Raw genomic sequence first — 12,723 nt, 5'->3', positions numbered from 1 at the left:
CTCCAGTCCTGGCCCGCACCCCCCCAGGCCTTCCCTGAGCGCCTTCCTCTGCCTGGCACACTGAGGCCACCCTCCTTGTTCTCAGTCGGGGCTCAGGACAGGCTCCACGGTGCCGCCCGACTACGCCCTGTGCCTGGCGGTGCAGACGCGGGTCTCCTCGGACTGCCCGCGGGCACCGTGGTGCCTCCACTGCCCCCGAGAGCTGCTGGCGGGCGGGGTCCGTGCCTGACCCCTCCGGGGCGCGTATCGTTCTCAGAAAGAAGACGGCTCCGTGAACCGAGACTTCAAGAAGACCAAAACGAGGGAGCAGGTCACCGAGGCCTTCAGAGAGTTCACTAAAGGAAACCACAACATCCTGGTGAGTCAGGGCGCCCCCCGGAAGGGGCCGGCCGCGCAGGGACACCTGTGCCCTGCAGACATTCTTGTCCAGCCCGGGACCACGCTGGGCCACGCTGCCCGCGTGGAAAACGCCGGCCCCAAAAGATGAAGCGGGAGTTGGTGGCCAGCCTCCAACTGGATATGTGGGGACACTCGGTGGGCTTGCCCTGCCTCTCCCTGGCCGCCTGCCTCTCCGCACTGAGGACGGTTCAGTGGATTTCTGTAGCCTCGGTGGATTTCTGTAGCCTCGCTGCCCGTCGAGAATGGTGCGCTCATCAGATCCGCAGGCAGCCCTCTGGGGTGGGTAGGCTCTTGGTGCCACTTTCCAGGTGAGACACTGAGGGGTCAAGGACACAGCAGGGACAGAGCCGGACCTCACACGCAGGCCTCCTGGGCCTCTCCCAGACGCTGAGGCCTCCTGAGGGAAGTGCCTGGGGCGGGGGTCAGAGCCTCTCCGAGCCCGGGGCTGTGAGTGTCACAAGTTGGTGACAAAGTGACTTCACGTTTGCCACTGCAACGGTAGACAGGCTGGACAGACGCCTGACCTGTGGGGTCAGGACCTTGAGGGCCCCCCCACCCCCAGGCGGAGGTAGGGTGTGCTGAGCCTCTAGGTCCCTAGGGAAAGGCACCCTGGGACGGACCCAGGGACCCTGGGGACACGGGTCCTGGAGCCCCCGGGAAAGGCGCCTTGCGAACAGCCTCCCGGCGTGTGGAGCAGGGAAGGGTGGACCCGGACCGCCTTTTCTCTGGGCAGACTCCTCGCTGGCCCTGAGTCTCCCTCCCTCCTTTTCAGGCTGGGCTGGGCTTCCCTTAGCCCCCGGCAAGGAGGCTTTGGTCGTGGGGCGCACACCCGAGTTCTCCACAGCCCAAGCCCTCTGCTTTCCGGTCACCTGCTTCTTAGCCGGGCCCGCCACGGAGTTCGCACACCCGTGCCTGCACGGGCCTGTTCGAGGTGCTGAGCCCCAGGCCACCGTGTTGCCGCGGGATGGTGTCGAGCGACCCCGGGGCCCCTGGGGACGGCAGGCACCCCCAGAGCCGGCACAGCTCACCCCTGGTCCGCGGAGAGGCCTCTGGAGAGATGCTGGCGGCTCCCTCGCTTACTCTGCCCGTCGCAAGGTCAGGGGCACGGAGGTTTGTGTTCCGGAGGCCACCGTGGCAACGGGCCCGCTCCGCTGCTATCCCCGCACTTGCGCCGGCGTCCCAGAACCCCCGCCCCCTCGGGGGGAGCCCCGAGGGGCTGCCCTCCGGCGCCTCCCGCTCTCGAAGGAGGGCAGGTGCGCACAGCCCCGTCTGGGCCTCTCCGCTCCTTCGTGTCGAGAGGAGGCGGTTGGAATACGTGCCCAGGGTGTAGCCTCCCTTCCGCTCTGACACCTGAAGAGTCTGGGCCACACGGGGCTTAAAGACCACCTCGCCCCCCACGTGTTTACAGCTCTGGTCTTTTTCCGTTCCCAGATCGCCTACCGGGACCGGCTGAAGGACATTCGGGCCACCCTGGAAGTTTCTCCCTTCTTCAAATGCCACGAGGTACATACTGGGCTTTTGTCCTCTTGGGGCAGAGAGCCACGCTCTGTGTGGTCAGCCGTGACCCTCGGGCCTGCTGGCCTCCCACGCCGGTAGACCTGCCTGTTCTGGAAGCCGGAGCGGCGTTTTTAGCATGGTGCAGCCGGGGGGCAGACCCCTCCGATCAGGTCCCCGCCCCCTGCAAGCCTGAAGCTCTGTCCCGAAGGCAGCCCCTCTCGAGGTCTTGTGTGGAGGGAGCCTCAGCCCGAGCCCTGCCCACAGAGAGGACTGGGGGTCCAGCGCGAGGAACGGGAGACAGGTGGTCCCGGGGCTCCGGGCAGAGGGAGGACCCCGAAAGGGAGGTGGGCCAGGCCCTGCTGAACCTCACAGCATCTTTGTGCGGGTGACCTGGCTGGCCCTTCCTCCAGGCAGGCAGCCCAGCTTGCCCTTGGATTTTCTCCCCGACTTGCCCCTCGGCCCAGGGGCACCTGTCCCACCACACGTGGTGGCTCTGACCCCAGGACCGCCCGTGAGGAGGGACTGGGGTGCCCAGAGGGCAGACTGGGTGGTCTCTGCCCTGAGCAGTGGCGCCCAGGTTTCTCAGGACGTTCTTTCCTCGGTCACCTCCGTGGGGCCCAGGGTGTGCAGGCCCAGGGTGTGTTCTCAGCTTGATAAAAGGTCTTGGTGCAGCCTGCTGGAGCCTCCCTTCCCCCCCAGCCTCCTTGCTCCAGAGGACGGGGCTGTGATCCTGCAGGCCGAGCCCGGAAGGGCTGGGGGCCTCGAGCCCCAGGACCTGCCGCACCGGGCGGAAGGACCCCATCACCCCCGTCAGCACCCAGGCTTTGCCGTTATTTCTGGAAAGTTGGTTTTGCCCTACTCTTTCTAGAGTCTCTCGCTCAAGAAGCTTCAGGCCTAGAAAGAGGCCAGATTAGCTGGGGCTTCTGGTATTTTCCGCCCGGGCGGAGGGAGCCCCTGTGTGGGCTCCGTGTTTCCCAGGGGTAATTTCCAGGGTCTTTCCTGTCCTGCCCGGGATGTCTGCCCAGGGTCCTGCTGCTGGAGCGAGGCCGGTCTGGGCCTCGCTGCCACCCCCCTGGGGTGCCGTGTGCGCATTTGGGGAGGTCCTTTCCTCTGCCCACGGGTACAGTGTGGGCTCCTGGACAGGAGAAGTCAGGGTGGAGTGTGGTGGGGGGGAGGGGGGGGGGAGGGGAGGAGGGTGGAGGGAGAGGCCCTGAGGTTCAGCCGTGGCCTGAACTAGAGGACAGCGTGCAGCCGCAGCTGGCGGCCAGGGGTCTGCCTCGGGGAGGTCAAGCCTCCCTCCCCGAAGGCAGCTGCTGCCCTGGTGGCCGGTGTCCTCTGTCCCCTGGGTGGCCACCCTGGGACGGGCCTCCCCCACCCCCCACCCCCCGGCAGTCCCCCTCCTCAGCTGCCCCCTCCCCTTCAGGTCATCGGCAGCTCTCTTCTCTTCATCCACGACCAGAAGGAGCAGGCCAAGGTGTGGATGATCGACTTTGGGAAAACCACGCCCCTGCCCGAGGGCCAGACCCTGCAGCACAACGTCCCCTGGCAGGAGGGGAACCGGGAGGACGGCTACCTCTCGGGCCTGAACAACCTCATCGACATCCTGACGGAGATGTGCCAGGCCGCCCCGCTGGCCTGAGAGACGGCCCGCCTCGCCGCCCCCCCTCCTCCCTGCCGCCCCCTTCTTTTCTCCTTCTGAATTTCCCCTTGGTGCCGCCCCAGAGCCGACCCTCCCAAACTGCACTATGAGACACTTTGTAAGAGACCAGGTGGAGATCGGAGAGGAGGGAGAGGAGAGGAGAGCTTGCCGGGCTCCCACTTCTCTTTATAAACAGGATCTGCTGGCAGAAGAGGAGTGGGGGGGAGGGGCGGGGAGCCAGGCTCAGGTGGCAGGGAGGTCCCCAACGCAGGAGCCGGCCCCAGCCTTCCAGTGGGGGCCTGCTGCCCCCTGGTGGCCGCCACCGAGCTCAGCCTGTCTTGGCCCCATCCTTCCGGCCTGGAGCATCTCCGGGTTGGGGCACAAAGCCACTGGCAAGTTCACGTTGGCCACGAGTAAAGCATTCTCCGCCTAGCGGCCCAGGGGCTCCCACAGACGTGTGGTGGCCTGCTAAAGCAGGGACCCCACCCAGCTGGCAGTGAGACCCTCCATCTGGGGGCCGGACCCAGGAGCCAGGAGAATGCTGGAGTCCACTGGCTGTGCTCTCTGACCTCGACCTTCCCGGGAGGGGGCAGGCGGGAGCCCCCCTCTTCCATCTGATTATCACCCAGGAATTCAGAGGGACGCTCTGCAAACCTGACCTTGGGGGAGGCCCCGCCCCCACCCCCACCCCCAGAACCACCTGTGCCTCCGGCTGCCAACCTGGTTGGGACCAGGTCCGCGGCCCTGGGTGGGGCGGCCCGGGGCACAGCCGGCCCCCGGAGGAAGATCGGTTGTCTCACGTCCCTTCACCCCCACCCCCCACATCCCTGGGCTTGTTTCACGAGGTCAAGTCCCCAGCACGTTCGGGGGGCAGCGCTGGGCAGGGATGAAGCAGATTTCTGGCCTTCCTGGCTTCATTTTTCTCCCCGGAAGTAACTCTTCCCGCCCAAAGGGCTTGGACCCACATTCCCCGGATGCGGTGTGGGCAGCTCCCAGGGCGGGTGGTGGGTGCCGGGTGTGTGTGAGGAGGGGTGCTCCCGGCAGGGGGAAGAGTCCTGGGGCCTCTAAGTTGCTCGAAGATGACGGGGGAACCAAGTAGGCCGTGTTCTCATTTTAAAGCAAGGCAAGTCTATATTATGGGGAAGAATGTGAAACCAGCATGACTTTTTAAGAACAAACCTCTCAGCTCCGTGGCCCTTTGGGGCTGTTAGAGGCGCACGGGTGCCCAGAGCCGAGCTCTGACGGGGTAGCGATCCGCAGACAGCCGGGTCGGGGCCATGGTGGAGGTCCGTGTACCCCGGAGCGTGAGCCCAGAGGGGCCGATCCAAGAGGCAGGGTTTCCGGGGCTCCCCCCTCCCTTCCCCCCCATCGCCCCGGGGACTCTGGGAGACCTCCAACCCCAGCACGTGACCCCATCATTTCCCCTTTCGTGCTGGGTGAGTGACAGTCGGTGGGGGCGGAGGGTGGGACGCATGAGGCTATCTGAGTACAGATTTTAGAAAAGGAAATCAGTCTGAAACTTCCTGGCTCTGGTTCAAAACAGTGGGGAGCTTGTGTGGGGGGCTCTCGCCAAAGGTCACACCCCGTCCCGGCCGAGCGCGAGAGACCTCGTGACAGCATGTGACCCTGTAAAGGCGGGAGCACCAAAGCCAGCGCTGGGTGGCTCAGGAGGGACCGGGGCATCGGCAGTCCGCGGGGAGGGGACGTTGCTCAGTCGGACGTCCCGATTCCACCGCCGTGGGTGGACCACAGGTCACCCTCACTCCATCGATGAAGGAAATTTGCTAAAGCAAATGAACGCTCTGAACAAAAAAAGTGCAGGGGACCAGCTTGATCTCCTAAGATAACACATTTTCCAAGCACTTTAAACAGGCACCCGTTGTCTGCAGACAGCGTGCTAAAAAAAAAAGGCAAAGCGACATGTTTATTAGAGGAGGTCCGTGGGGCCTCTTCCTGGCGACCGGTTGCTTGGGGTGACATTCTGTCCGCGAAGGTGGTATAAAGTGTCATTTTGTTCTTAGGGGTTGGGGGGGGTTGTATTTACTCGCTAGCTCTCCTCTCCCGCACCTGCTCTCGCAACCTTCCCTCCCCTCTTCCCTGTCCCCTCCCCCCCATCCTGGAGGGCTAGGTGGATCCCGAACCAGAACCCTTCCGAGGGACTCCTCGGGCTGCAGGTGCCGGGACGGCGGGACAAGCCACGTCCTTTCCCGCCCTGTCCTTGCCGGGCCCCCCTGGTGGGGGGGGGGGGTTCCTCGGTGGTCAGCGTGCTTAGCGTTCAAGGAAAGTTTCTCAACTGCTTGCCCGAAGACTTGCCTTTAGCGCCATGTAAGAAGTTTTTAAGTTATATTTATTTTTTCTGGTTTTTTAATTGCACAAAACACTAAGACTGGGAGGCTGGGGATTCTGTGTGTCCTTAAAAGCTGTGCCTTCTTTCTGAATTCCCTTTCCCACTTGGCAGAAAGAGCCTGGACACAGCCCTGCCCCCCCTCCCCGCCCCCCCTGCCCCCCCACCCCACGGACTCTTGCCTCTGTGAGCTGTATCTAGCTTTGAGTTTCTCCTGCATCCCGTCCACCCCCGTGTGTATACAACCCAAGCCCCTGGCTCGGGAAGAGGCCCTCTGCTGTTGCCTTTCCTCCAGAGGACAGGACCCCCCCCCCCCCAGAGGGCTCCCCCTCTCTCTTGCACCCCTTTTGCTGCGACACCTTGGAGGAAACTGAACTGTTACAGACACACCCCCCCCCCCCCCCCCCCCGCACAGTGCCTGTCGAACAGACTGCAATGCTCTGTACCTTCCCGAATAAAGGCCCTGGAGACCACCGTGCCGTCTGCAGTGTGGTCCTTCCGCCTCGGGGTGGGTGGTCCTGGCGCTCTTTGGGAACCGGGGGGTTGCGCTGGGACTGTGGGGGTCCCCGGGGTGGGGGGTCAGGTTGGATAATGTTTCGATCTGCAAAGGACTGAAGACACCCTTCAAAACTAGGCACTTCAGAGCGCCTGGGGGCTCTGCTCTCAGTCGGTGAAGCGTCCGACTTCGGCTCAGGTCATGATCTCACCGTTTGTGGGTTCGAGCCCCGCATCGGGGCTCTGTGCTGACAGCTCGGAGCCTGGAGCCTGCTTCCGATTCTGTCTCTCTCTCTCTCTCAAAAATAAACAAACATTTAAAAATTTAAAAAAAACACCAAGCCTTTCAACCTTCTCCACAAAATGTTTACGTAGCAGTCCAGGAGTATAGAACAGCCACAAAGTGCTTGTCCCTCACCCCTGGGTCTGGGGCAGCTCCGTGAGGTCCCCACGTATGGAGCGCAGCTCTGTGCAAGGTCGGGTGCGGTCTGTGCCCCCCATTTGCCCCCAGACGCCTCCACAAACAGGGCTCTGTGGTCTCCGTTTTAGAGACGGGGAAGTTGAGGCTTGGATCCATTGTGACCTGGGAAATAAATGGGGAGCAGAGATTTGGAGAGCAGGCTTTGCCCGGTTTCAGATCCAGTGTGGTCCTCCTCCTCCCCAGGGAGCACCTGTGGGCGGAGGGCCTTGTCCTGTCTTCCCGGGGTCCCCGGCCGGAAGCAGGGGGCCTGGCTGCGCCGTCTCCCAGAACGTCAGGCTGCTTCCCGGAGAGTCTGAACAGAAGAACCGCCAGCCGAGTTGGCTCCAGGGTCGGCCCCTCGGAAAGGTGTGTGGACGCTGGGTGAAGGCGAGGCTCCCCCAGGCCCCGTCTCCCAGCGACCGTCCTACCCACACCGCCTCCGTGTTCGCGGCCACCGACGGGGTTTAGGGTTAGGACTTAGGCTCTGTCCGCTCCATTGGGATGTCACCTCGAAGGCGGGGGCTTGACCCTGTTCATTGCTGTTTCCTCACCCCCTAGCGGTGCCAGGCACGTGACAGGTGCCTAGCGGACGTGTGCCGACGGTCCCCGAGCGCCCTCGGTGACCACGGCCGTCGGGTGCACGAACGCTCGTCCTCAGGCAGGAGAATGACTCACGGGTGGCGTGGGCTCCCTGGCCCCGGGGTCCTGCGCCCTCTGCGGCCGTCCCTCCTCCAATCACAGCCCTTTGTGCTGCAGTGGCTGCAAAGCCTAAAATACTATCTGTCCCTTTACAGAAAAGTCCGCCAGTCCCTGCCTCAAAGGAACAGGGGCCACTGAGGAAGAGTTACCACCTGCCAGGCACCATGCAGGGTGGTTGACGACTAAGCAGGACAATCCTTACGAAAACCCTGCGGGATGAGCTCCGTTCACCCCCATTTTGTACCTGAGAACGCAGGGGCGCAGAGGGGGTGAGCGACTTATTCAAGATCGCGCAGCTGGTAAGCAACTCGGACCCCGGCTTTGAACCACAGCTCAAGCTATTTCCGTGACGCTGCGCGACTCAGTCTACCTTCCGAGCCGGGGGGGGGGGGGGGGGGGGGGGATGGTTCGCTGGGCGTGCGGCTATGTCACAGAATTTGGGGGGCGGCCTGGGGCCAAGCCAGGGTTTTTTGGTGGCTATGACGCTGATTAGGCGCTGCAGGTGTCGGTCCCAAGCGTGGCCCTCTCCTGGGGGTGCCGGCTGGGCCGCAGAATCCTGTGAGCCCAGGGGGAGCTGGGCAGCCTGGATCAGTCGGGGAGGCACCCTGTGCTGGGCGCCACGCGCCCCTGCAGCCTCCTTCCCCCAGAGACCCAGACGTCAGACAGACGTCATCGTCCCCATTGACCTGGCAGGTCACGGGCTGGCTCACACGCGCCTCCACAAAGACAGAAAACGCATCCTCGTTTTCACAGGCACCAAGACACGGTGTGTGCGTCATCCTTCTCCCTTTAGGGCGACAGCTGTGCCCCGCCCCCCCGGCCGTGAGTGCACGGGGCACAGACAGGCCTGAGCAGCGAGGTGGGAGCTGTCGTACCTCGGCTGGTGTGAGCGCTGGCGGTTGTCTGGGGGCTTTTCTTTTTTTCTTTTTTTTTTAAGCAAGACATACTAACAACAAAATACAAGCACCGGAAGCGCTTCCCCAGCAGACGTTTATTTTCTCGTGGTTCCGGAGGCTGGACGGCCAAGATCAAGGTGCCCGCGGGTTGGTCTCCGGGGAGAGCCCCGGGCCGACCTCGCCGACCTCACTGGCCTCACGTGGCGCTCACGCAGGGCCACCACCTGCCCGGACGGGGCCCGCCGCCGTGCCCCCCCCCCCCCCGCGCCCCTTAGCCTGCGAGGGGTTCTTGCCCGCGCTGCTCCAAATACAGTCGCCAGGAGGGTTGGGGCTCCCACGTGTGAATTTGGGGGACACACACGTCGGTCCCCAGCCCCGTTGCTAACATCACAGGCTGTTTCCCGCTCCACCTTTCGTCTTGCACCTCCCAAACTCGTGAATGAGTTAGAGCGGTTTTGGGGTGCGGCGCGGGGCGGGTTGGGGGGGGGGGAGGGCCACGCTAAGTTCTGTGGGTTTCCATGAGGCAACACGCATTTGGGTTCTTTTAAAAATAGTTTCTGCAGGTCCTGGGCAATCAGTGTCTCACCGGGGCAACCTGCTGGCGACACAGCAGCCCTGTTTACCTGCGGTGGAAAGAGGCGCCCAATTTTAGTCCTGCTACCGCCGCCCACGGCCTGCTGCCCGCCCGCAGGGGAGGCCACTCCCCTCTGGCCGGTGCTGGGCAGGACAGGCGCCCCCAAATGCCCGGTGCCTAAGATCCCTTCCCCTCCTGGTTTCTCCCAGCCTAGCTGCTTTAAGTTTACTTTATTTAGAGAGAGAGAGCACGGTGAAGGGGGGGGTGGGGCAGAGAAGGGGAGAGAGAGAATCCCAAGCAGGCTCCACACTGTCAGTGCAGAGCTGGACCCGGGGCTCGATCTTACAAACTGAGATCACGACCTGAGCCCAAATCAGGAGTCGGATGCTCACGGAGCCACCCAGGCGTCCCATGAGCCACGCAGGCACCCCAGCTCGCTGCATCTCCGTCCTGAGGGGACGCAGGGGCCGTGGCGGCCGTCCATTCGGGTTGGCTGCCCGCACCACCTTACCCCTGCAACAACCAGCGGGGGGCGGGGTGGGGGGGGCAGGCATGTCCGTGCATCACCTGTGCTGTGTAGGTTAGGAAAAGTGAGGGCAGGACCCAAGCCAGGACCGGAACCCAGGGGCAAGGCGGGCGTGGGGGCGGACAGGTAAGCAGGCAAGGGCAGTGCACCGTGCGAATGTCCTGTGGGGGTCGGAGGGGGCACAGAGCAGGGCGCCTGACCCGGGAGGGTGACGAGGTCGCTTGAGGGGGGCTCTGCAGAGGCGGTGCCCCCCGAGGTCAGGGGTCAGGTCATCCAGAATTCTCCAGAGGGTCTGGGGGCGGGGGGGAGGGAAGCACGTGCAAAGACACTGAGGCCCCGGATCAGGCTGGGGATACGGTGGCTCCAGGCGCGGGGGGAGCTCCGTGTGGGGCCCAGGTGGGGGTGGGACTGGCGAGCTGGGCGCCCCTCCGTGGTGGCTGTGGCTGTGTGTGGGTAGGGGGGACACACGGGGTGCCCCGCTGAGCAGCTGTGGGCTGGTGGGGGATGGGGTGCAGAGCAGCTCCGTTCCCCCCCTCACCCCCCCCCCCCCCGGCCCCGAGTTAGAGGTGTCGGGGGAGGGGAGGACACCCCCATGGGAACACGGCCTGGAGTCCCCCAGCGAGTCCCCCAGAGCCCGGAGTAGGGCGCTGCTCGCGGGATCCCACTGGCTGACAAAAGCCAAGTTCACGCGAGCCGTTTGTTTTCCTTCCTGACAGTTTCCTGTTTATCCAGCGCGGTCTGAACACGTTCCGCACATGCGCGTTGTCGGGATCCGAGATGCCCTCCTCCCCTCCTGCCCCCTCCAAAGCCCGCTCGGGGAGCCCTCTCAGACCCCCTGCTCATCCTGAGCATCTTCTGGCTTCCAGAACCTTCCTGCTGAAACAGGCTGGCCTGTGGCCACACCCCTCCACACATGTTCCCCCACACAGGCCCCTCCACACACACCCCTCCACACATACCCCTCCATGCACACCCTTCCACGCCGCACCCCTCCACACGCCTCCATAGCCCACCCCTCCACCCGGCACCCCTCCACACACGCCCCTCCACATCCCACCCCTCCACGCTGCAACCTTCCACACACGACCTTCCACATCCCACCCCACCACACATACCCTTCCACGCACACCCCTCCACCCCGCACACCTCCACACACCCCCTTCCACATCCCACCCCTACACACCCCCCCTCCACACACACCCCTCCACATCGCACCCCCTCCACACGTGCCCCTCCACATCCCACCCCTCCACAAATGCCACTCCACACATACCCCTCCATACATACCCCTCCACGCACACCCCTCCACACACACCTTTCCACCCCACACCCCTCCACACGTGCCCCTCCACACTGCACCCCTCCAAACAGGCCCCTCCAGACACACCGCCCCTCCACATCCCACCCCTCTACATCGCACCCCTCCACACCCCACCCCTCCACACGCGCCAGCCAACCCGTCTCTAGCAGGTCTTCGCGTCCCGCAGAGGAAGGAGGCGGCGAGTCCTGGTCGCTGGAGGAGTTACACGGAAGCTTCCTGACCACTTACCTGCGAGACGGTGGAGGTGGTCACAGAGAAGGGCGTCATGCCCTTGAGATTTCGTGGTTCCCCTGGAGAGCCGTTTAGGAAGAGATTTTCAGTCCACACACACACACTTGTTTTTCAAAAATTTTAAATGATTTTTATTTTTGAGGGGGGGGGGCAGGGGCAGAGAAGAGAGGGAGACCCAGAATCCGGAGCAGGCCCCAGGCTCCGAGCTGTCAGCGCAGAGCCCGACACGGGGCTAGAACCCATGAACCGCGAGATGGTGACCTGAGCCCAAGTCGGACGCTTAACCGACTGAGCCCCCCCCCCCCGGGCGCCCCAGAATCTTCCAGAATGTTTTAATGGACACATGTGGCTCCCACGGTGAAAAGGAGCCCAAGTTTACTGTATCAGATTCTACAAAACCAGACGGGCCGCCGGGGTCTTGAGGAGGGGAGACCGGCCGCAGAACTGGCGGGAAGTGCGCCTGGAAAGCGAGCTGGGGGGCTAGAGGGCATCGACCCTCCCCACCACGTCAGACCAGACTACTGTGGGCTGGAGAGAGAACCTGAGATTGACCGCACGCTCGGGGCAGGGGTCCCCGCCGGGGCAGGCCAGCCAGAGTCCCTCACCACGGTTGAGGGAGGAACCTTTGCAGGCCGGACCTGGAGGCCGAGGAGGCAGGGAGGCCCGCCTCGCGGTCCTGGCATCTCTGCGAGGTGCGGCTCGGGCACAGCCCTGCCCCCCCCCCCAACCACGTGGGGCCCCGGGACTTGGGGGCCACCGCGTGGCCACACCAAACAACGCCTCTTGAAGTCAGAGCTGAGCGGGAAGTGAAAAGCCTTCACGGAACTCGCGAGGCGCTCTGGAACCCCGTCGAGCCTCCGAAGTCCCGCCACCCCTGCCGAGGTTTGATGCTCATCTTTCCAAGCGTTGCTCTCTTTCTGCCCGGCTGGCTTCTCTCCGATCTGAAATCCTTCGAGCCCGCAGGCCTGTCGGCTCAGGCTTCTTTGCGCGGCTAAGCAACCAACCCTCCAGACGGGCCGGAAGCCAACGGAAACAAATCCTGCCTCTGCACTGGGTGCGGAGGACTCACTGCATAAAACAGTTTCCATTTTAGGTAGGAGGGGGCAGGTGCACCCCGTTAGCCGCTTACCACGTCGAATTCCACCCTTCCTGCGCGAAGAGGTTTGCCTGGAACGGGACCCGGGTGGCACAAGAGAAAGGAAAGCGTTATAGGACCCGCACGACGTGGGGGAGGCATCTCGTGTCTGAGAAACCTGGTTCCCTCTGTCAAGGGACTTGGGCCTTGCTGTGCGGCCGGTCCGGCAGGTCTGGGCGGCTGGACGCCCCGAGGATCCCGGATCGCGGAGAATTCATGCAAGGACTTCAGACCGCCAACCTCTGGGTGCGGTTTTTCACATGGGCTCAGAAAGGAGACACTGATCTTGGTCCTGGGCCCCCAGCCCTGGTTTCGTACGCCGTAACTGACCCTCATTAACCAGGCGGCGCCCCCAGCCCGCTGAGATGTCCTGCCTGGCCCTCACCCGCCTGGGCATCCACACGTGCCGTCAGCTCGATGGGAAAAGAAAGGGTTTGTACATGTGGCTTAACATTTTCTGGAGCTTTTGTTTATTTACTTGGAGAGAGAGAAAGCTTGAGTCAGGGA

The 12,723-nt window shown here is 63.7% G+C and overlaps 1 protein-coding gene across 2 annotated transcripts in view; it reads left to right on the top strand.

The window, feature by feature from the left end:
- ITPKB (inositol-trisphosphate 3-kinase B) overlaps positions 1-6,353 on the top strand; it is an 89,567-nt gene extending 83,214 nt beyond the window's left edge. For both annotated transcript variants that reach the window (XM_047840184.1, XM_047840185.1), the window contains exons 6-8: positions 257-358; positions 1,831-1,902; positions 3,320-6,353. In XM_047840184.1, coding sequence (XP_047696140.1) covers positions 257-358; positions 1,831-1,902; positions 3,320-3,535 — 390 coding nt within the window. In that variant the 3' untranslated portion in view covers positions 3,536-6,353. The remainder of the gene's footprint in view (positions 1-256; positions 359-1,830; positions 1,903-3,319) is intronic.
- Positions 6,354-12,723: the final 6,370 nt, after the last annotated feature.

Source organism: Prionailurus viverrinus, chromosome F1 (assembly GCF_022837055.1).
Source record: "Prionailurus viverrinus isolate Anna chromosome F1, UM_Priviv_1.0, whole genome shotgun sequence".
Lineage (NCBI taxonomy): Eukaryota > Metazoa > Chordata > Mammalia > Carnivora > Felidae > Prionailurus > Prionailurus viverrinus.
The sequence above is the reverse complement of the archived record's forward strand: the minus strand, read 5'-3'. Positions and strand labels throughout refer to the sequence as shown.